This window comes from Musa acuminata, chromosome BXJ2-5 (assembly GCF_036884655.1).
Source record: "Musa acuminata AAA Group cultivar baxijiao chromosome BXJ2-5, Cavendish_Baxijiao_AAA, whole genome shotgun sequence".
In the NCBI taxonomy this organism is placed as follows: Eukaryota; Viridiplantae; Streptophyta; class Magnoliopsida; order Zingiberales; family Musaceae; genus Musa; species Musa acuminata.
This window is the reverse complement of record NC_088342.1, coordinates 14,741,550-14,765,584: the sequence shown is the minus strand read 5'-3', so window position 1 is coordinate 14,765,584 and position 24,035 is coordinate 14,741,550. Positions and strand designations below refer to the sequence as shown.

The 24,035-nt window shown below is 40.2% G+C and overlaps 2 protein-coding genes across 2 annotated transcripts; one reads left to right on the top strand and one right to left on the bottom strand.

Annotated features, from left to right (window-relative positions):
* Positions 1-4,075: 4,075 nt before the first annotated feature.
* LOC135612542 (benzyl alcohol O-benzoyltransferase-like) lies at positions 4,076-5,871 on the bottom strand. Its single transcript, XM_065108950.1, has one exon. It carries the CDS (start codon positions 5,716-5,718, stop codon positions 4,336-4,338), a length of 1,383 nt encoding a protein of 460 aa, XP_064965022.1. The 5' UTR covers positions 5,719-5,871; the 3' UTR covers positions 4,076-4,335.
* Positions 5,872-19,579: 13,708 nt separating this feature from the next.
* On the top strand, positions 19,580-23,619 carry LOC135611729 (synaptotagmin-2-like). The gene is made up of 12 exons (XM_065107381.1): positions 19,580-19,826; positions 20,357-20,455; positions 20,550-20,600; positions 20,717-20,840; positions 20,991-21,109; positions 21,207-21,308; positions 21,403-21,477; positions 21,671-21,747; positions 21,856-22,102; positions 22,197-22,550; positions 22,661-22,789; positions 23,369-23,619. Exons 1-12 carry the CDS (start codon positions 19,716-19,718, stop codon positions 23,495-23,497), a joined length of 1,617 nt encoding a protein of 538 aa, XP_064963453.1. The 5' UTR covers positions 19,580-19,715; the 3' UTR covers positions 23,498-23,619.
* The last annotated feature ends 416 nt before the right edge of the window (positions 23,620-24,035 follow it).

Sequence of the window (24,035 nt, the reverse complement as noted above, 5' to 3'; positions counted from 1 at the left end):
TGATGTTTTTAGGACATCTATACCAACTATGGGTGAAGTTTCCCATCAATATTATTAAGAGCCTTTCGGCGATAATATAATTCTTGATGATTTTAAAAAAAATAATCAAGCATTAGGATCGAAATTCCAAAAAACAAAATCTTTACTTAAAAGATAGAACGGTCGATGAGTTAGGATTAAATCGATAACAAATTGAATAAGGGTCGATTTATCATATACCCCTGTACCATATTTTGTTTTAAGGTATTGTCCAAAATATAAAAAAGAATCAAGATATTAATTAGGTCAAGTACCTTCATAGATTCTTAGCGGGGCAATGCTTGATCGAGAAGTATATTTTTTTAAAAAATAAACATTAAATTTGTTGAGGTTGATATGAGATGGACGAGGGTTTCAAATTGCTCCAGTATCATCATATTGTTTATACAAGATTTAGAATTTTTTTTTTGCTTGAAAGTTTAGTTTTCTTTTACTTGGCATCATTTGAGACAAAAGAAAGACGAAAGCTAATGAATTATGATAAGATAATGATGCAAAGAGAGAAAGCTTATTGTCTCGAGAAGACAATAAGCAAAAAAATCCAATGTATAAATTGAGTAGGCAAGTTGAATGATAAGATTCAAAAGCCTTTTTCAAATCTAATTAAAAAATAATAAAATGATTATTACCTTTAGAATTGATCATTATTTACCTTTGATTAAAAATATTATTTAGGGATAATCAGATTATAAGATAAAACATTTGATTATGTTAATAAGTAGTTCATACAAGAGTTTATAAATCGATATTATAGAAGGTTGTGTTTGTAGTCTTTGATACCCGTAGGGTTAGGCTTATTAGCAATAAAATATGAGATTAGGGAGTTGATCCAACTTCAATAATTTATAGAATTTAATATTAAATCCATTGAAACCTCAACTCTTACCGATACTCATTCGATTGAGGTCAATAAAAAAATTATAAGGATTTGCATAGGGGTTGGTGAGATGGTGAGAATCATTCCGACTTTGGAAGAGGAGGAATGGAAGACCAATCCGACGATGAAGATTGAACATTGAACACTATTATAAAAGGAAAGGTTGGAATGCCGATTGATTAGAAAAGACCTCAAGGATGTGAAGCACCGCTCTCAAACAAACACAGAATTATCGTCCTCCCGAATCATAAAATGAAATTCTTCTTTTTCCTAAAAATGTGAGGACTCGTAATTATTATCATACTAAATTAAAGAACTTGATAACTGAGTTTAGGGTCTTGTAATTATTATTATTATTATTATTATTTCTCAAGTTTTTTGCTGTTTGAAGTTTTACCGCTCGTGGGAAAAATAAAAAGGAGAGTATGACAAATAAAAATGGAGGGAAGGAAAAATAAAAGATGGGGAGAGAAGAAATAGGGAGAGTAGGCGCTAGTTGATCAACCGTATGTACGTGAGAAACATGTAGTTCATGTCTGACAACTTATTCTCGCACAAAGTGAAAGTCGATGGCGATGTGTTTCGTGCGTGAGTGGAATACTGGATTGATGCATAGATAAGTGACTCCGACATTGTCACAATATATTATATGAGTATAGTTGATATTGATGCCAAGTTCCTTGAGGAAATTCATGACCTAATTGAGTTATGCAGCAGTGATGGTAATAGCACGGTATTCAGCTTAAGTTGTTGAACGTATAATTATCTTTTGCTTCTTGGAACTCTAACTTATTGGATTAGGTCCAAGGAAGAGAATATACCCCGACGTAGATGTTCTGTTATCAAAATTATCTGCCCAATCAACATCAGCAAAGGCATGGAGATGAAGGGAGGAGTGTTTACGAAAAAAGAGGCATTGATAGTCCCGTGAAGATATCGCAATATTCGTTTGACTGCAGACCAATGCATAGTAGATGGTCGATGCATGAATTGGGATAATTTATTGACTGCAAATGAGATATCTGGACGAGTGAGAGATAAGTACTATAAGGAGCTAAGGACTTGATGGTATTGAGTTGGGTCTGTAGTAGGGCTTCCATCACATAGTTTGAGTGACTCGCTAGTAGACAGAGGTATTGTAACTGCCTTTGCATCTTGCATGTTCATTTTAGATAATAGATCTTAAATATATTTTTGTTGTGATAGGAAGAGCTCGGAAGATGTGTATATTGCTTCCACTCCCAAAAAATAGCTCAAGGTTCCTAGATCTTTAAAGGAGAATCGATCTGCTAAATGCTTGAGGAATGCCTTGATTTTCATAAGATTATTGTCTTCGACAATAATATCATCCACATATACCAGAAGATATAATATATTGTCATTTGGTGACAAAGAAATAAGGAGGTATCAGACTTAGAGTTGATGAAGCTAATTGATCCTAAAAACGAGCTAAGTTCGATGTACCAAGCTCTTGGAGCTTGACAAAGTCCATAAGTAATTTTTTGTAGTTTATAAATATGCTTTGGATATTGAGGGTGGATGAAGCCAAGAGACTGTGCATGAAGACATCGTCAGTTAGGGTCCCCTATAGAAAGGCATTGATAACAGTCAAAGATCTCCCACGATAACAACCTCAACAACAGCCAAAACTACATAATAAGATATCATAAATCTATTGAGGAAAATCTTCCTCTGTTGAGGAAAATTCTCCCTTCCAAACATATATAAATATGAAGTATTGTGTATTATTTTAATCAATGCAATCTTCTTCTTTCTATTTTATTTCTATCATGGTATCAGAGCTAAGACCACTTTTAAACATCTCGGAGTAGACCCGACGTCACCTAATCTCGGCTCCTTCTCCTATTGCCTCGTGGACCGTGACTCCATCTCAATCGCTCTCCACTCCATCGCTGCTCTCGCCATGATCGCACCTAACATCTCCATTAGATGCGGCATTTTTCCTTGGCGAAAGGTGGCAGTAATAGTGGCATCTTCCACGGACGTCCTCCAGGATCATTGCATTGGTCTCCTTCGAAGCTGAACAAGGGCCACCACGCCACGCCCTCTTCTCCTCCCTACACTAGCAGTATTCTTTACTATCGCCCTTCCTCTGCCTCTTCCTATAGAAGCAGAACCGCAGCAGCCCTCTTTGTCGCAACAGTCGCAGCAACTACATCAATAGTGATATGCTCTTCTCTCAAGTTGTTGTCCCCTACTCTACCTTCTTCACCTCGACAAGCAGCATCCGGAACCATTTCCAAGTTTCCAACTGTAGAACTATTGCACAGAGACTGTAGCGCACAGAGATCTACATCTTTACACAATATTGATCATTGTCAATATTGATCAACAACCCACAACCCATTTGCCACCAACACCTCTTCCTCCCTAATCATTGTCATTACTGCATACTTCTAGTTACTCCCACATATTGATACATATCCTTCATATGTTCTCATCATCTACATCTGATGCTCCCATTATTATTCCTGTAGGGAACCATAGTACTTTCCCATATACAGGCCTTATCTCCATAAATGCAGCAATTTTTATCCCATTCAAATTATCCAAAGGTGATAACTACGCATCTTAACTACTCAATTCTCTAATCTACTATTTAGCTATGATATTTTAGGCTATGTCGATGGCTTTCTTCGTTGTCCACCGGTGATGCTCAACATCTCAAGTGCACCCAGTCCAGTACTAAATCCGAACCATAAATTATGGTTATGCCAGGATTGTCTCATCCGGCGATGCTCAACATCCCAAACGCACCAAATCCAGTACTAAATCCGAACCATAAATTATGGTTACGCTAGGATTGTCTCATCCGGCGATGCTCAACATCTCAAGCGCACCCAGTCCAATACTAAATCTGGACCACAAATTATGGTTACGCTAGGATCATCTCATCCTTTAAGCTATTCAAGCCTCGGTCGTTGGATCCCTAGCCCCACTCATGTGACAATGTTGTCGAAGCTTGGTGCAAGTTGCAAACCACCGTGCCAATCGTTTCCGCGCTCGCATGCTTAGTCTCTTGTCCAATCTCATGACGATACAAGGAAATACTGTTGCACATATGATTCACCAGTGTCATTTGAAGAACTCTATAACAAGTTGACTAACTATGAGATATATCTCAAGTGTGAGGATAAGTTACCAACTCAAGTCCGAAGAAGAAGATTACATTAAATGAAATAATACACAATACTTCATGTTTATATATGTTCTTCCCTCGACAGACGAAGATTTTCCTCAACACGTACGTTGTTAAAGTTGTTATCGTGAAAAATCTTTGACTGTTATCACCTACAACACATTATTATTCGTGACTTTTTATCTATTTACGATTCAGATAATAATAATAGTAATTTAGTGATAACAAAATTATTTGCAGTACGTCGTCCCAGTTTTTACTACAGTGAACTCCTCATCGTCGGACGAGCTTCCTCGATTAGTTTCTGCAGTTCCATGGCGAACTTGTCCATGGTCGTGCGGGGTAGGTAATGGGGAACCACCACCCCTTCCTCCCCCTTGCTGTTCCTGAAACGGAAGTGGAAACTCGCCACTCGGCCCCATGCCGGCCCGCCGTACAACGGCTTCCCCCACCCGTAATCCACTAGCTCCAGCCCGGAGCGCGTCGCGTCCGACACCAGGTACGACCCCCGCACCTTGTAGTGCGGCCGTCCACGCAGCACCATCAGGTCCACCACCGATCGCATGTACTCTTCCGTCACCATCGACTTGGCCTCCTTCACCAGCTCCAGGGCGTAGCCCACGGGCCTCGCGCACAGCTCGCCGGCGGTGGAGATCGCTGTCGCGTAGGCGATCGCGTTCCCGTAGTACCCGGCCGGCAGGCCCAAGCCGGCGAAGCGCTTCGCACGCGCGTTCACGATGAAGAGGACGCGGACCTCCTCTTCGTCGCCGGGGCTGATGGCGATCGTGCGGCACCTCCATAGGCACGCGGTCAGGATATCGAAGGTGGATCTGTCGCGGAGGTGGGGAGGCACGCACCTCCTCAACGCGGCGACATCCGCTCTGCCGAAGAAGAAGGAGCGGTGCACCATGTCGTCAAGCGGGACGATGGTGGTGGCGGGGCCCCTCGCGTCGGACGGCGGCACAGGGTCGTACTCACGGTGGACGCAGGTGATGCGAGGAGGAATGCGCGCCTCCAGGAGCTCGCGCGCCCACACAGGGGATACGGACGGGGCGGCCGCGCCGCGAGCAAGCTCGCCGACGGCGTTCATGAACTGGCCCAGGCCGGCGCCGTCGGCCATGGTGTGGTTCAAGCGGAGCGCCACGACGAAGCCACCGCAGAGCAATCGGGTAACCTGCATCAGCACCAAGGGGCAGTGGAGGATGCCACCGGAACCAGGGACGTCGTGGAGGAGCTCGCCCAAGAAAGGGAGCGGCGGGTGCAGCGCCTCTCCGAACTGCTCGAGGCTGATGTCGGCGTCGGCCTCGACAAACAAGACCCCCTCGCCGGTGCACTCCACCACCAGCTTCCTTCCGGGGGCTTCCCGGAGCCGTCCCGCCAAGGGGTAGTAGGAGACGAGTGCTCGCCCGAGGGCCTCGCGGATCACCTTAGCGGGGTCGCGATGTCCTCCTCCAGTTCCCGTCGTCGAGATGGAGGGGACGCTGTTGCGGTAGAACTGGATGACGGGGATGTGGGTACGCAGACCGTCTTGGTCGTCGATGTCGGAAAGGCGCTTGAATTCGTGAGGAGTGGGCTCGGAGGGGGGCACTAGCACGGGCTCCTGCCGGCGGACGGTGAAGGTGGATGGTGAGGGCGCCGCCATGACACGACACGAACGAGCACGGAAGATGGAAGTAAACAAAGCCCTTCCTTGGATGCCACGGGGTGGAGGCGGCGGCGTGTCTGACCTCGGAGGAGGAATTTGGGGGTGGATCGTAGGGCTGTCGTCAGGTTGGCGAATCACATCTTATCGAAAAGACTTCAGTTTAATTATGACGACATATTAAAGGCTTTCTTTCTAGTCTGCGAAAGTCGTAGGGAACCAAAAATCTTGCCCAAAGGTCACAAAGAGGGTGGGCTCGAATTTTGACGACATATTAAAGACTTCAGTTTAATTATGACGACATATTAAAGACTTCAGTTGAATTGATAGAGAGGTTTTAAATATTTATGAGTCCATACTTTGTCGTGTTGTTCTACAATCCAGAAAAAAAATTTTGGCCATCATTATTATTATTTTTGTGGAGTAGTTTCGAGGTAATAAAGGAGTGTATATTTTATATGTTGTCCATTAATTTCTTTTGTTTTCAGTTACAGTAAGCATATCGTTCATTTGGGATGAAATGAAGAATTACAATATCAATTACAAAATCACCTTTAATGGCTCCATACAATATATTTTTGCCCTACGATTTAGTGGCAACCATTGGCATCTTATGGTGATGCATTATAACTCCAGAGAAGATGTATTTTCATTATAACTATAAAAAAATTAAATTTCAATATATTTAAATTAATGGTAAGATTCTAATGTAATTATTATCTAATGATATATATATATTTTTAATATTAACTGTCTATTTGTTTAAAAATAGGTATAAATTTTTAATTAAAAACCCCTATAAATTTAGATCACATCCATCCTAGTATTTCATAGAAGAAGATTGTTAGTAAAGGATGAAAGATTAAAGTGGTGACATGTTTTCAGCGAGATGGATGGTACTAATTGTAAATCAGCAAGATAGTAAATGTTTTATTCATTCATATTGATAAATTATAGTGATTATTGTACTAATCGATTAATATATTTTATAAGAACAATTACACAGTATTCTTGATGAAATACATTGATCACTTGTTGATGGACAAAGAAATAAATTTACCCAAAGGGATGTGTTTCCACTTTTAATTGTGAATTGCGAATGCTTCTCTAGAACTACCATGACATATTCTAATGTGTCTACTATCTTCATATATATATATATATATATATATATATATATATATATATATATATATATATATATATATATATATATATGATTTTAGGGTGATTAGTTTTGAAATATGATAATTTTGGGTTATTTGTGATCGAGTGTAACTTGTTGAATTTTTATCAAATTTATTTAAACTTCTCTAGAATTATCATGACATGATTCTAATATATTTAGTATTATCTTTTTATTTTATATATGATTTTAGGATAATTAAATTTTAAAATAGAGAATTTTCTATGTGAAATCTACGATAGAGTATAACTCAAGTGTAACTTATTGAATTTTTATTAAACTTATCTAAACTTCTTCAAAACTACTATACTATGATTATAATATGTTTAGTATTACTTTATCTTTTTTTTATGATTTGATGGTGATTAAATATTGAAATAATTGTTTTTTTAATGTGGAATCCATGATCGAGTGTGATTGTATCACGAGTACCGGTCCGATTGGTTTACTATCGAAGGTACAAGTCCATCCTTACATCTCCTCCAAACTAATGTGGGGCTACTGATACGTGTACCGACGTAAGAGGTTTGTGTGGGAGGTCATTTGCCGGGGATGCTCTAGCTTGGGAGGGATGAGCTCAAGTAGAGGGATCGGGGTCTTCTTGGCTACATGGTCCTTTCTCGACCGTTGGGTTGCCTTCTGGTAGCGGGATCATTTCTGCTAGTCATAGGTGCCCTGCAAGTCAATCACATGAGTGATGACACATGTGAATTGACATACAGTCTTTTTGTTTATTATTATTATTTGATATTTTATCACTATATATTGCTTGTTGCTTGAATATATTGTGATGTCCATGGATCTATGCAATGAGAATCGGATCGTGATGAGATCACGATAATGAGACTGATTCGCCTTTGAACAAATAATCCTGGTCATAGGTTACTCGAGAGGGATATCGAGATAACCGGACAGATTGGTGTGTTGTATACCCATCCATATGATGGATGCAGCTGGTCTCATAATTGCTCGTGTGGGGACACTAGGGATATAATACAGGTGGTCATTGGAGAATGAGTTTACTGATTGATCCGCTTACGGAATGCTGGATGGTTGATGATGCCTTATTATTATATAAGGAGATTGATACCGGTAGTGCTTATCATATTTGTAATTCGTTACAAGTTATGACAAGAATTAGGAGATTGACGAGAGGCGAGATAGACCTCAAGATGGGCAATGAAGCAAAAGTTACTATAGTAGTTGTTGGCGAGGTTACCCTACATTTGTCTAATGGAGCTATTATTCCTTCTATTATCAAAAATATTATTTTCATTTCATGTGTGACAATTAGTGGATATAAATTAATTTTTGAGAATAATGATTGTTCAATATTATTAGATGATGATATCATCACGAGAGGAACATTGCATAATGGTTTGTTTATGCTAGACACTACTCCACATATCATGAATATAAGTATGTCTAAGAGGAACGAGATGAGGTGAATAGTGCATGTTTGTGGCATTGTAGGCTAGGTCACATCCATGAGGGAAGAATTCAAAAGTTGCTAAAGGATGGATATCTAGATCCATTTTACTATGAGTCATATGCAACTTGTGAGCCTTGCCTTCGTGGAAAACTGACCAACTCTTCATTTGGTGGAATTGGAGAGAGAACCACTGAGCTGCTGAACTCATACATAGTGATGTATATAGACTCATGTCAACTCATGCCATTGGTGGTTACTCTTACTTCATTACTTTTATTGATGATTTCTCAAGGTATGGGCATGTGTACTTAATGAAGTATAAGTCCGAGGCATTTGAGAAATTCAAAAAGTATAAGAATGAAGTGGAGAACCAGATTGGAAAGAGTATCAAGACTCTTCGATCAGATCGAGAAGGTGAATACTTGAGTACAAAGTTCACCAAGTTCCTCAATGACCATGAGATTCTATCCCAATGGACACCTCCTTATATATATGCATTTGAAAGGAGGAATCATATACTATTATACATTGTGCAGTCCATTATGAGTTTCGCTAACCTACTCATCTCATTTTGGGGACACGCCCTAGAGACCATAGCTTACCTTCTGAATAGAGTTCCAACTAAGTCGGTAGTGTCTACACCATATGAGATATAGAAAGGGAAAAAGCTCAATCTTAAGGTTGTTAAGATTTTGGGCTACCCTGTCCACATTAAAAAACACAACCACAATAAGTTAGAGTCAAGGACAGAGCGGTGCAAGTTCGTGAGATACCCCAAGGAAACTTGTGGGTATTATTTTTATCACCACGAGGACCAAAAGGTCTTTGTAGCCAAGAGAGTAGTGTTCCTTGAGAATGAACATATTATTGGAGGAGATAGTGGGAGCATGATAGAGTTGAGCAAGGTTGGAGAACCTAGCTCAAGCACTACTCCACAGCTCAAGTTTGTTCAGGTACCTAGCACACAAGTTCCGACTTTACATAGGTCCGGCAAAGTATCCTATCCTCCTAAGAGATATGTGTGATATATTAGAGTAGAGGATGTTGAGGATATTGATCCTCAGACCTACGAGGAAGCTATTACGAGTATAGACTTCGGGAAGCGACAAGAATCCATGAATTCTGAGATGGATTCCATGTACTCTAATAAGGTTTAGAACCTAATTGATGCACCCGAGGGTATTGTACCCATCGTTTGCAAATGGATCTTCAAGATGAAGATCGGAGTAGATGGAAAGATAGAGACCTATAAAACAAGGCTAGTGGCTAAAGGGTATCGTCAAAGACAATGTGTTGACTATGACAAAACCTTCTCACCCGTAACCATGCTAAAATCCATCAGAATTCTATTGGCTATTGCAGCATACTATGAAAAATGCATTCCTTAATAACAACCTTGAGGAGGAGGTGTATGCGATACAGCATGAGGGATTCGTGTCCAAAGACTGCCCAGATAAGGTGTGTAGGTTGCTTAGGTCCATTTATCGACTAAAGCAAACTTCCCAAAGTTGAAACATAAGATTTGATGAGGCAATCAGATCTTATGACTTCGTTAAGAATGAAGATGAGCCTTGTGTACAAGAAGATAAGTGGGAGAGCTATCACCTTCTTGGTATTATATGTGGATGATATCTTGATCATTGGGAATGATGTAGGAATGCTATCCACTATAAAGACTATTGAATCTTGGATTTTGATGATAAAACTAATTGATAGTATTTGAATTTGATCTACATTTTGAGTGACGCAAGAAGTATCGATCAGGGAGAGACAATTAAAGCAGGAAGAATCATGTTGGGCCAAAGAAAAACATGTATGAATATTGGAGTCAAGCCGAAGGATCGGTCGACGTATTGGTAGAAGACTTCGGGCATCGGGCTAAGAAGAGCTGAAATTGTGCTAAGGAAATCAGAGTTGCGGAGCTTAACTAGCCGATTGGGTAATAGGCCGCAAGAGAGGATGATGCGTTGAAGAATCGGACGAAGTGTCGATGAACCAATGATATGTTGAACAACATTTGATTCAAGCTTTGTAATAATTATCTAGATCGAAGTATGTTTTAAGTGTGTAGGATTAATTATGATAGCGATCAAGACATAAAGCAAAATGAAGTCCCGGAGTCAAGAACGAGATTTTGTTGGGAGTTCGAGAGTTTGTCAGAAATCCGGACATTCGTTGGAAATTCTACCGGAATAGACCGAGAAGTCTAGGAGCTTGCCAAAGAAGCTCGTTAGAACTCGCCAAGAAGATCATCGTGAAGTCCAGGAGCTTGCTGGAACATTACTGAGAGATCATCGGAAGTTCGCCGGAAGCTCGCCGGAAGAAACATAGACTTACCCGACTTATTTAGCTTAGTATATACCTTAAAATTCATAGTTAGCATATAATTGGGTTGGAATTGGGCCAACTCAATTAGGGACCAATTGTGCCCAAGTTTAGGTTGTGTTGGTTCAAGTGAAAGACCCAAACAGTGACCTAACAGGTAGAACCGTCATGGCACAATCTCCGAGACTATGTCAGGCAGTGGTACCACCTAGACACAATCTCCGAGAGACTGTCAGGCGGTGGTACCACCCAGTGTTAGTGTCAGTGCTGTAGGCAGTGGTACCTGTTAGGATCAAGAGTGACACTAAGAGGGGGGGGGGGTGAATTAGTACAGCGGAAAGATTACGTCTCGATTAAAACTTCGTTTCGATAAAACCGTTTACGTTGAAAACCGATCTTGAAAATATCTTAACTTGAAAGCGTAAGTAATGAATTGAAAGCAGTAAGCAATTAAAGAGGTTTGTAGTAAAGATAAATTGAACAAATATAAATGCAAACCATATTTTAGAGTGGTTCGGTTAACGTGACCTACATCCACTTTCGGCTTCCTCCTCCGACGAGGTCACCGGCGTCCACTAGAGGCCTTCATTCAATAAGCGAAGGCCAATCACCTTTTACAACTAAATTCTCCTTTTACCGGGTTTAGGAGATAACCCTTACACCCCCATTCACTCCTCTCTCAAACTATTCAAACGCTTTAGAACTTTGAGAGGAGCTCAAACAAGATTGCAGCAACGTTTCTATACTTTTTTTACTCTCAATACTTGTGTGCTTTAACTAGGGATGAGAGGGGTATTTATAGGCTTCAAGTTGATTCAAATTTGGAGCCTAAAACCTTTTCATCTCGGGTTCCCCGGGCATGGGCGGTACCATCGCCTACGTTGGGCGGTACCACCGCCCAGTGTCAGTTTGACGCTAATACTGCCCTGGGCGGTACCAACACCCAGGTCTGGCGGTACCACCGCTTGGGGGCTAGTGCTGGGTGGTACCACCACCCAGACTTGCGATACCACCGCCTGACACCTTGCTAGGGGCGATACAACTGCCCAGACTGGCGGTACCATCGCCTGACATAGTCTCGAAGATTGTGCCATGACGATGAGACTTCTTGGGGCATTATTTGGGCCTCTTATTGGGCCCAACACAATTCTTACATGAGCCTAGCTAGCCCCTAATTGGGTTGGCCCAAATCCAAGCCAAATTACGTGCTAACTACGAAATCCTAAGACATTTGCTAAGCTAAACAAGTCCCTATGTCTATTCTTCCGGTGAGCTTCCGACGATCTTCTGGCGAACTTCCGACGATCTCTCGGCAATGTTCCGACGGACTCCCGGCAAGCTCCTAGACTTCACGATGATATTCTTGGTGAGTTCCGATGAGCTTCTCTAGCAAGCTCCGAGACTTCTCGGCTGGTTCCGATAGAACTTCCGACGAACGTTCGAACTTTCGACGAACTCTCGAACTCCCAACGTGATCTCGATCTTGACTCTGGGACTTCATTTTGCTTCATGCCTTGCTATCGTAGTTAATCCTGCATATATAAAAACATACTTCGATCTAGACAATTAATACTAAGCAATAATCATGTTCTCCGGCATGTCATTGGTCCCTCGATGCTTCGTCCGATTCTTCGGCGCATCGTCCTCTCTTGCGGCCTATTGCCCAATCGGCCAGTTGACTCCGCAACTCCGATATCCTTGGCACGATATTCGCTCTTCTTGGCCCGATGCCTGAATCCACGGCCTGAAGCCTTCTGTCGATACGTCGACCGTTCCTCCGGCTTGACTTCCAATCTTCTGACATGATTTCCCCCGGCACAACATGATTTTTCTTGCTTTAATCGTCTCATCCTGATTGAAGCATCCTGCGTCACTCAAAATGCAGATTAAAACATAAACATATATCAATTGATTTCATCATCAAAATACGAGATTCAACAGTACAGCCCCGCACAAGCGGTGGTACTGCCCCGCACAGGTGGTGGTACCGCTAGTACCCTGAGGACCCGAGATGAGACATTTTTAGGCTCCATGTTTGAATCCACTTGATACCTATAAATACCCCTCTCATCCTTGGTTAACACACACAAGCATAGAAAGCTTAAAAGTAGGAAAATGCTGTAGCAATCACTTGAGAGATTCCCTCCTCTAGTTCTAAGTTTAGAATTCGGTTTAGGAAGGAGTGAGTGCTTGTAAAAGGTTGTCTCCTAAACCCGTGAAAAGGAGAAGAAAGGTGTAAAAGGGTAGTTGATCTTCGCCCATTGAAAGAAGATCGTTAGTGGATGTCGGTGGCTTCACCGGAAGAGGAATCAGGAGTGGATGTAGGTCACGATAACCGAATGCTATAAAACTCGGTTTGCATTTCCATTCTTGCAATTTATCTTTACTGCAAACTGCCTTACTTACTTACTGCTTTCACTACACTTAAGAATGAGATTTCAAGTTATCTTTCCGATATTGGTTTTATCGAACGAAGAATTTTTCCTTGAACATTGATTTTATCCGTTGCACTAATTCACCCCCCCCTCTTAGTGTCGACTCGATCCTAACAAAGACTTGGTTATCTAGACACTTCTCCTTGAAGGACTTAGTGGAAGCATCCTATAACTTAGGGATTCAGATTTATAGAGATAGATCCAAGAGGATGCTTGGCTTGTCCTAATCCAAGTAGATAGATATCATTGTCAAAAGGTTTGATATGAAAAATTCCAAGAGAGGTCTCATACCGATAAGACATGGGATATCGCTTTCTAGGAGTATGTACCTAAAGACTCCTAAAGAAAGGACGAATATGAATATGATACCCTATGCCTCAGCGATAGGGTCTATCATGTTTGTCATGCTATGTACCAGGCCTGATATAGTGCATACTTTAAGTGTCAGAAGCTGATATCAGGCGGATCCAGGCTTAGAACACTAGAAAGTAATAAAGTATATCCTTAAGTACTTGAGAAGGACTAAGGATCTTTTACTGGTATATGGACGTAGTAGCCTTAGGGTTGAAGGCTACACAGACTCAATTTTCTAGTTCGATGTTGATGATAGCAAGTCGAATTCGGGGTATATGTACACCCTGAATGAAGGAGTAGTATGCTGGAAGAGTTCCAAGCAAGATACTACTACTGACTCGACCATAGAGGCAGAGTACATTGCTATAGCATAGGCAGCAAAGGAGGGAGTCTGGATGAAGAAGTTTATTACAGATCTAGGAGTCATCCAAGCAACGAGAAGCCGATTCCCTTATATTGCGATAACTACGGGGTGATTGCTTAAATAAGGGAACCCGGGTCTCATCAGAAGTGTTCTGAGGAGGTTCCAGCTTATTAAAGAGATCGTAGCCTAAGGAGATATAGTAGTAGAAATAGTTCCATCCGAAGATAACATCGTAGATCCACTGACAAAGTCGTTGTCTTGGATTGTCTTTGAGCATCACAAGGGTCTGATGTGGATAGACATAGATAATTGACTTTAGGTCAATTGGGAGATTGCTAGTCATAGGTGCCTTGCAAGCCAATCCCGTGAGTGATGGCACATGTGACTTGACACACAATCTTTTTGTTTATTATTATTATTTGATATTTTATCACTTTATATTACTTGTTGCTTGAATATATTATGATGTCTATAGATTTGTGTAATGGGAATCAGATCGTGATGAGATCACGATAATGAGACCGATTTGCCTTTGAACATAGATCCTAAATAATCTCAATCATAGGTTACTCGAGAGAGATATCGAGATAATTAGACGATTGGTGTGCTGTATATATGTCCATATGATGGATGCAGCTGATCTCATAATTGCTCATGTGGGAATACTAGGGATACAGTACAAGTGCTTATTGGATAATAAGTTCACTAATTGATCCGCTTACAGAATGTTGGATGGTTGATGATGTCTTATTGTCAGATAGTGATTCCATAGTCCTAGTGGTGTATATGGTCCTTAGACTTGAGATACCAAGAATGTCCTATATGAGTACTCAATTCTTTAATACCGGACTTATAGGTTTGGATGTTTCAAATCTAGCACAGTCGGTCCTCGGGAGTGGTAGCCAATATTACGATGATTATTGAGTGTCGATAGAGGATCATCCACTCTCGATGTCATGAGAGGAATATCTCATGCGTTCTTACTCAGACAAATCCCTAGCTAGGGTCATTCGGATTGAGAGAGAAAGAGTTCTCCGGGAGAATTTGATTAGAGCGAGACTTGAGTAGAAATCGTATGGGTCTGACAATATCATGCCTAGTATACGGTCTTTGGGATATTAGATGGATGAGGGACTATATGTATACGATAACTGAGGACAAACATGTCCAATAGATTGGATTCCCCTGTATCGTTTGGAGACTACGACGTAGTGGGCTAGTACGTCCGTAGTCGATGAGTCAAGTGAATTATTATGGATATAATAATTCACTAAGTCATAAGGAGTTCTGATAGGTATTACTCACGGCCAACTCGATATTGGGCCTAGATTGTCACACATATATGGTAAGCGTTACGATGAGTAGAGGTTCAGATATGAGATATCCGTCGGAGCCCCTATCTTATTGGATATCCAATAAGCCCATGAATTATTGGATCCTATGGATGAGATCCATTAAGAGCCAATGAGAGATTATTGGATAGAGATCCACTAATCTAAGAAGCTTAGGTAGTTGGATGGAGATCCAATACCCAATAAGGTAGGATCCATTATAGTTAAGTTGATAGGGGACTTCTATAAATAGGAGGGAACTAATGGTTCATAGGTTAGAGCCTTTTTGGTTGTCATCTCCTATATTCCTCTCCTTCGCCTCCTCAGATAGTAAGCCTGGATATTCGAGGAGCATCGTCGCAGTCGTACTGTGTGGATCACCGCTAGAGAGGAGGACGCTTGATCTCCTTCACCCTCTCCTATAGATCTGTAGGAATTCAGGGATATACGATCTCCCTAGGTAATACAATCTTTCATATATGTAGTTTTAAGTTTCGCAGATTTTACGCACCAATCTTCGCACGATGACGAATACATCTTTGGGAAATTGAGGATTTTGTTTTCTGTTCTTCCGCTGCGCATGTGATGTCGCCCCCAGATTTCCCTAAAATTTCTTGGGTGCTAATGATCCTACACGACGGGTTAGCCCCGGGGACTTCCTAGCTCAACCCTTTCGATGCTTAAGTTAGCACAAGACAAAAGGGGGGGGGGAGAGAGATAGAGAGAGAGAGTAGTATAAGCTATATAATGGAATGGAATGAATGCAGAACAACCCCCCCCCCCCCCCCCCCCCCTCTTCTCGTCCTTTATTTGACAGGAAGGATTACTGAGGCTACGCTATGCTACTAACCATCAATGCGGGGCAGATTAGGGTGTGCTCATGATATGGCATCGTCGAGAAGTTGATGACTCAAAGTCCTACTTAGGTGTTTACTTCCATGACAGATGAGTTGCAATGAGATAGGATTATCCTTATTAGAGTGTAACTTATTGAATTTTTACCAAACTAATCCAAACATCTCCAAAACTAATGTTACATGATTATATATCGATTAGTAGTATTTTTTAAAGTATTTTAATATAATTAATATAATTTAGTATGTTATGATTGGAACGTAAGATTCTAATACTATCTCATTTGTAACTTGAGTGAAACTAACATGAATTTAAGTCAATTAGTAGTACTTTTTTTTTTTTTTTTAATTTTAATATAATTAATAAAATATGTCACTTTTTTATTTGAAGTTTCTAATCCTATCATATTCATAACTCGAGTGTAGCTTAAATTACATTTCACCAAACCAATAAAAACTTTTTTAGAACTATTATGTCATGATTCTAAATCAATTAGTAACACTTTTTTTAAAAAATATAGCATAATTAATAAAATTTGACATATCATGATCCGAATATAAGATTATAATTTTGTCTCATTCGTAAATCAAGTATAACTTGAGTTACATTTTACCATCCCAATATAAACTTCTCTAGAACTACTATGACATAATTCTAAATTGATTACTAGTATTTTTAAAAAAAAAAAGCATAATTAATGGAATTTGGTATATTATGATCTGAATATAAGATTTTAATCCTATCTCATAAATTAATCCAAACTTCTCCCGAAAATATAATTTTATATCAAGTAATAATATTTTTATTTTTAAAGATTTTAGTATAATTAATAAAATTTGACACATTATGATCCACTCCTATCCCATTTGTATCTCAACAAAAACATGATCTCAATTAAAATCCACTCTCAAAACACAACTAAAACATCATTACAACAAGGATTGTAACATCAATTATAAAATGATAACTTTAGACTCAAATTATCAACAATTTACAATGTTTAATAATGTTATGATGCATTTGCTAAAAACTTATATATGTATACTTATATAGGTATACTATACATAAGAAAAACCATCTCTGATAGCCAATGTAGACAACAAAGAATGACCAAAATTAGGGTATAACAAAAGACTAAAATACCACATTACTTCATAATTGACAACATCAAATTATACGATCAGTCAAAATCTGCATGACCATTAATTGTAACCTAATTATTGACACCTCGAACACCCTTTAGGGATCTTGCCATCATGCCTTGATTTTATCCTTGCCTCGACTATTTTTACACTCTTGAAAGGCAAACTAATCTTATCGTCTATTTTTTTTAATCTAATATTACTTGCTTCTTGTTGGGAAGATGGTGCCATTGTAAGTTCTATAAATATTATGCTAAAAAATAATCAAAACATAGACATGAATATTGATATGAATTGGAGTTCAAAATCCCAATAGTAGCTATTACATAAGAGCATAGCATACTAGAAATATCAAAACATAGACATGAATAGATTCTCTTTTTTAAGTCTATTATAATTGTCTTTGTAGATGATTAGACTCGGACCATATCACTCGAATGAGGATGAACAACACAGAATTCAGTCTTATCTTTTAACTTTGATATCAATATTAGTGATAGCAGTGGTAGTATGACGATGCAAACAAAATCACTCCATAACTGTTCTTCATATTGTCTCCATCGTATATGTTATTAGAAATCTACAAACATCTTTTAGCAGTGAATTTATATTTTTGGAACTATTACAAACATCGTATATGTTCTTCATATTCTTCAAATATTTTGTAACTATCTTCATTGTCATCCACTATATATCATTCAAATTGAAGTTATAATTTTGAGGTTGTATAGTAGAAGATCCTTTAATTTGCTCTTATAACTCATGACTGCTTCCCCAAACAAAGTCTAATGTTTGAAATTGTCTTTCAACTGCGTCTAGTATTGGATGACTACTTCCGAAAAATACTTTTGATTTTAAAAAAGAATTATCGGCAAAAGTTATGTTTTATTGAAAATATTTATATTATCTAGAATATTGAATATTCTATTTGAAAGAGGATCATCCCTATCAAAAGTAGCCTTGTTTTATTATTTAAATATTTTAAAATTAATAATACCAAACTACAAAGATATATTTATCTAATATTTTTTTTTTTTGTTATAGCAATGAATAATGTGACGATGCATCGAATGATTGGCATTGCAAAGGAGGCTGTGGAGACTTCAAACGGCACTGCAAAGGCTTCACCGATACAACGGTTGATCATGCGGCCTTTGTAACCCATTCCACATTCCACATTTATCTTGCAACTTTGCATGTCATGTCATGAATGAAGCCTACGATCACAACCAAGTCATATCTATAACCAAGTCTTCCACTTCCACTAGCAGAGTATGCACCGTCAAAAGGGAGGAATGACAAAGCGATTCAACGAGGCTCCATAAAGCTAAATGAGGGTTAGGGCAACACTCATTGATCATCAAGACTCCATAGGGCTTTGTTGATGGCAATGGTGACCAATGGGAAGGAGGACAATGGCGACAAGTGAGAATGTTGTCGACCGCGAGGCTAGGGTTTTGCTCACTGGGGTTAGGGTGATACACATTGATCACTGAGGCTCCCAAGGCTTCTTCGACGATAATAGTGACCAACGAGAAGGAGGATATTAGCAACGACAATAAGTGGGGACCACTACCACTACGAGGCTAGGGCGATGGCGACCTAATCACTGAGGCTTCGTAAGACTTCTTCGATGGTGACTAACGAGAAGAAGGAGGTTGGCGTTGGAGATGACGATTGACGAAAACTTCTTTATTCCATTTTTTGATTGATAGTGCCGAATAATTTGAGAGAAATCAAGTGACAATTAAATTCAAAAGGACCAAATCAAATAGCTAAAACTTAGTTGAATCGGTCTGATATGATCGATTAAAAAAAAAGGGATAAAATCTTAAAAAAATAGAGTCAAACCTAATCAAACTGATTATGATAAATTACCTAAAAATTTTGACATTAACACCTGCAGCTCCCTCCCTCCCTCCATCCACATCCCTCGTCTCTATCCACGGATCAGAAGTAGTCATGAGGCCGTTGAGTCCGTTACAGCAGATGTCCGAATGTAAAGGACTATTTCCACCCGGGAAATGGAGGGTCCGTTTGACCCAAACGTGTCCACGCCACCGTCCTTCCCCACTCCGGTCATCTTTTAGTGCGGAGAAAGCATGGCATCCCTCCACGACACCCAACGGAAGTAACCGTTCACCAGACATTACAAAGTTCTGTACGTAAATTTGGTGCAGCATAGTGACACTTAGCAGATAAATGGGTGGATTAGGGAGTCAGAGAGACTAAAACAAGTGTGTGGTGGTGACTGTAACGGGCAGTGGTTTCCGAGCTCCATGCAGCAGAGCGTTACCGACGACACAGGCGCGTGCACACACGCTGCTCTTCCCTCTTTTACGGCTGCCACTAATTCCCGCTCGGCGTTGGAAACGTAGGTCTTCTCTGTATCCCTTTCTCCTGACCGTTTCTTCTTCGGAGTCTTCCTCTTCTCGATTGCTTGGTTCGGATCGGAGGGGAAGGAGATTTAGGTGATTCGGTGATCACAGTGCGGAAAGGTGGGATTTTTTTCCCCTTTTCTTTCTTTCGTTCTGCTTTGAGCGTCCGTTGAGCTTCTGTAGAAGATATCGGAGATGGGATTCTTCAGCTCCGTGTTAGGCTTCTTCGGCTTCGGAATTGGGATCGCCGTCGGGCTGGTCATCGGTTACTACCTCTTCATCTACTTCCAGCCCACGGATGTCAAGGTATGATTTTGATATTTCTCCGCTCTTTGAGAGTGGCCTTTTTGGCGTTTCTTCACGTTTTCTCGATCGATTGACTTCTTCTCGAGAGGATTTGTTGCCGCTGCGAATTGTGGCAGTTTGTTCCTTTTTTTTTTTTTTTTTTTTTTTTTTCACCTTAGCAGATCAAGAGCGCTGGAGAAATTTGGATCATATAATTTCCTCTGATGCTTTTGCGACCGCCGTTAAGTATTGTATTATGGCGGCATAGTTCGGCTTCGTGATATGCTGCTTATAATGTGATAATATCTGCATGATCCTTGTTATGCCTCCGCCAATAGATACCCATACATTGGAGTTTAAGAATCGCATGATGTATCTTCAGATCGTCCGAATAAATCAAAGAGTCGTGGTTAATTTATGCGTCTTCAGATCATCCAAATTGCAGCGCAAGGACATTTTTTGCTTTGTCGATCAACATCACAATCTTATTATTTTCTGGTAGACTAGATGTTACGTTTTTGTCATCCTGGTAATGGTAAGAACATACTCAGGATCCTGAAATCCGACCGCTATTTGAACAAGATGCAAAATCACTGGAGCACATGTTTCCTGAAATTCCTGTGTGGGTGAAAAATCCAGACTTCGATCGAGTAAGAAAACACCATTTCTGGTTCATGTTTATGATGTGTGCAGTCTACAGAACCGCTTTTGGAAACTAAACTTGTTTTGATTTTGTCCTTGAAGATCGACTGGCTAAACAAGTTTCTCGAGCATATGTGGCCGTATCTCGACAAGGTGACTACTCTTTGGAATCTCAGCAAATTCCTCGAGTATTTGGAGGACCCGATGGCAGCTCCTCGAGTTGGTTCTCTTCTTTTGATTCCGTGCTTACCTAAACAGTTCTTGCGCAGGCAATATGCAAAACTGCGAAAGAGATTGCAAAACCAATTATCGCTGAGAACACTGCCAAGTTCAAGATGGAGTCGGTTGAATTCGAAACCCTCACATTAGGTACTCTGCCACCTACTTTTCAAGGTTAGTGGTCCTCTCATTTTTACTCGACTGTTCTAAGCTACTCGGTCCCCTTTTCTGCTAATATCAGACATTTTGACAGTAATCTCAGATTCTTTCTCCGGTCATATGAGGTTTATGAATACATCATATAAATTTGATGTTATGTTGCAGGAATGAAAGTTTACACCACGGACGAAAAGGAACTAATCATGGAACCATCACTCAAATGGGCTGGAAATCCTAACGTCACTGTTGTGGTCAAGGCATTCGGACTCAAAGCAAGCGCACAGGTTTGGGTATTCGATGTCCATTTTTGTAAGAAAAAATAGAAGCTAAATTTTTGTGCTTAAGCATGCACATTTTTCCCAAATTTCCAAGTCTTTTCAGGTAATAGACTTACAAGTCTTTGCTATACCACGCATCACATTGAAGCCACTCGTCCCCAATTTCCCTTGTTTTGCAAAGATCCTTGTATCGCTCATGGAGAAGGTGAACCACAAGTAGCGACTCACGTTCGATGAATTTTTTACTACGAGCTCTGGTCAGTCAGTCACTCCCCCAACCATGTTTTCATCTCTTGCAGCCACATGTTGATTTTGGATTGAAGCTTCTGGGAGCCGATCTTATGTCGATACCTGGTCTTTACAGATTTGTTCAGGTGTCATCGCTGTTCCTGACGAGTCCATCCATAAAACGTTAGATTATTCCTATGCATATATCCTGCAGTGTAATTAATCTATGCATCTGTCGTTGGAGATAGATACGTTTGTTTATTCAGGTTGGCTGTTTATGCCTTTTTATCTATCTATCTATTTCCTCTGTTTCTGATGTACATTTTTTGTCCTCTGCAGGAGACGATTAAGAAACAGGTCGCCAACATGTATCTATGGCCTAAAACACTGCAAGTGGCAATTATGGACCCAACGCGGTGGGGGTTTGCAAGATTTTACCTGCTATTATACCATTATTATTATTATTATTACCTATCTTCACAATTTCGAACTCACTAGTCTTATGAAGCATCTTCGATGTGCAGAGCTCTGAAGAAGCCAACTGGTATTCTAAATGTGAATGTCGTCCGGGCATATAAACTGAAGAAAAAAGATCTGTTGGGTAAGTCTGATCCATACGTAAAACTAAAGCTTTCAGACGACAATCTTCCATCAAAGAAAACCACCGTGAAGCGTAGCAACCTGAACCCTGAGTGGAACGAGGAATTCAAGTTGGTCGTCAAGGAACCAGAATCTCAAGCTCTGGAGCTCAGTGTCTATGACTGGGAACAGGTATTGCCTCTTTAACTATCGGGAGTTGTAGCGTAATGTTTTGGTCTGCTGTACGTGCTGATCGATTCGATACGAATGCATTCTTCCCCTCTAGGTTGGAAAACATGATAAGATGGGCGTGAATTCTATCCCGTTGAAGGATCTTACCCCTGACGAGACTAAATCTCTAACGCTGGACTTGCTCAAAAATCTGGATCCCAATGATCCTCAAAACGACAAGTCGCGTGGACAGATCGTTCTCGAGGTCACATATAGGCCTTTCAAGGAAGGGGAGGTTGCCAACGACATCAGCGACGATGAAGGTGAGATCGAAAAGCCTCCTGAAGGCACTCCCGCAGGTGGTGGTTTGCTCGTGGTTATCGTACACGAAGCTCAAGATCTCGAGGGGAAGCACCATACCAATCCCTATGTCCGGATCCTTTTCAGAGGAGAGGAGAAGAAGACCAAGGTAAGTCGAGGATCAAGGGTGATGTAGCCTCACGTTCTATCGAGCTTTCGTCATGAACGACGCTCCACATCGAGAACGCACGAGGTGACTTGTCGTTGCGATCGGTGCAGTGCCTCAAGAAGAACAGAGATCCACGATGGGAAGAGGAGTTCCAGTACATGTGCGAGGAGCCACCCACAAATGATAAGATGCATGTGGAGGTTCTTAGTAAGCCCCCAAGCATTGGAATCCACTCTAAGGTACGAGTACTATTACTTTAATTTTCTGCATTCAATTGTTTTGTTGGTCTGTTGCATCGATGCAGTATGTATCTGCTTCGTTATGGTATTTAATATGTTCTTTTTTTGCAAATAGTTAATCCATTTAATTGGTGGATTGATAAATCGCCATGAAATTTATGTGAGCTTAATTCATGCTTATGATCTTCACATGTAACTAATTAATTATCCTACTTAAAATGACATACAACCCCCATTTTTTGTTTTTTTTTTTTACTTTAGCTTCATACTGGTGTGGGTAAAGATTTAATTGAATTATAAGGACTTCATGGATGTGTTGTTGTTGACTTGAGTTTGATCACTTTGGATCAGTAGATTAGCCTCAATAATAAGTTAATGAAAATATGAGAGAAGTATACCCCCTTTTTTATTTTCTTTTCTTTAACTAGGAAATCTTCATGGACCTCTCTATTTGTGGGAGTGACTTGACTATATTGCTCTTGCATGCTTACTAATTGCCATGTTGATCTTTCTTAATAATCGATAGGCATTATTAATATTTTGATGCTTGCTTCTGGAGACTTACATTGAAGTCCTCAGGAAATGCTGGGATATGTTGTCATCAACGTTGCAGATGCCGTCACCAATAAGAGAATCAATGAGAAATATCATCTTATTGACTCCAGAAATGGCCGCATTCAAGTCGAGCTTCAGTGGAGGAGTTCATAATCTAGGAGGTAAAACATTTATTTATTAAGCAACTCGTGATGAATTATTGGACAAGAATTCGTGTATCTTCTTCTACGAATCTGTTCGTTTCTGTTCTTGCATCTGAAATTTTCCTAAGGTCTTTGGAGTGTGGTGTAAGCACACATTGTCCTTCGAATGAAGTGATGGTCAAAACACGTACCACCTCATAATACCCATGTTTTAAATTAAAATTTGCATTGTGTTTGTGTTGGATCTGTGTCGACTCTTTTTCTAAAATTTGCATGGTGTGTCCTTCGAATGAAGTGATGGCCAAGCTGCTGATCCTTGTCCAAAAATATTGACCTCTAAGAGCTAGCAAGAACTGTAATGATTTTTGTTTTCAAAAAACAGAAAAGCTTGTACTACTATATCACCAAAGTATAAAAGATGCCCCTGGCATCATAGGGGGAACACAAAATCCAACCGAGAGGGCGAGTCTCCTCTCTAAACAAACAAAAAAATTAGATGCTTCTTACTCCCTGGCAAATCTAGGCAGTCAATTGACCGTCTTATTTTT

Excerpts from the sequence above, each read along its gene's own strand:
- LOC135612542 (XM_065108950.1), bottom strand. The coding sequence starts at position 5,718 with ATGGCGGCGCCCTCACCATCCACCTTCACCGTCCGCCGGCAGGAGCCC.
- LOC135611729 (XM_065107381.1), top strand. The coding sequence starts at position 19,716 with ATGGGATTCTTCAGCTCCGTGTTAGGCTTCTTCGGCTTCGGAATTGGG. Across the intron at positions 21,309-21,402 it reads TTGTATCGCTCATGGAGAAG|CCACATGTTGATTTTGGATT; the intron begins GTGAACCACAAG and ends CATCTCTTGCAG. Across the intron at positions 22,551-22,660 it reads GAGAGGAGAAGAAGACCAAG|TGCCTCAAGAAGAACAGAGA; the intron begins GTAAGTCGAGGA and ends CGATCGGTGCAG.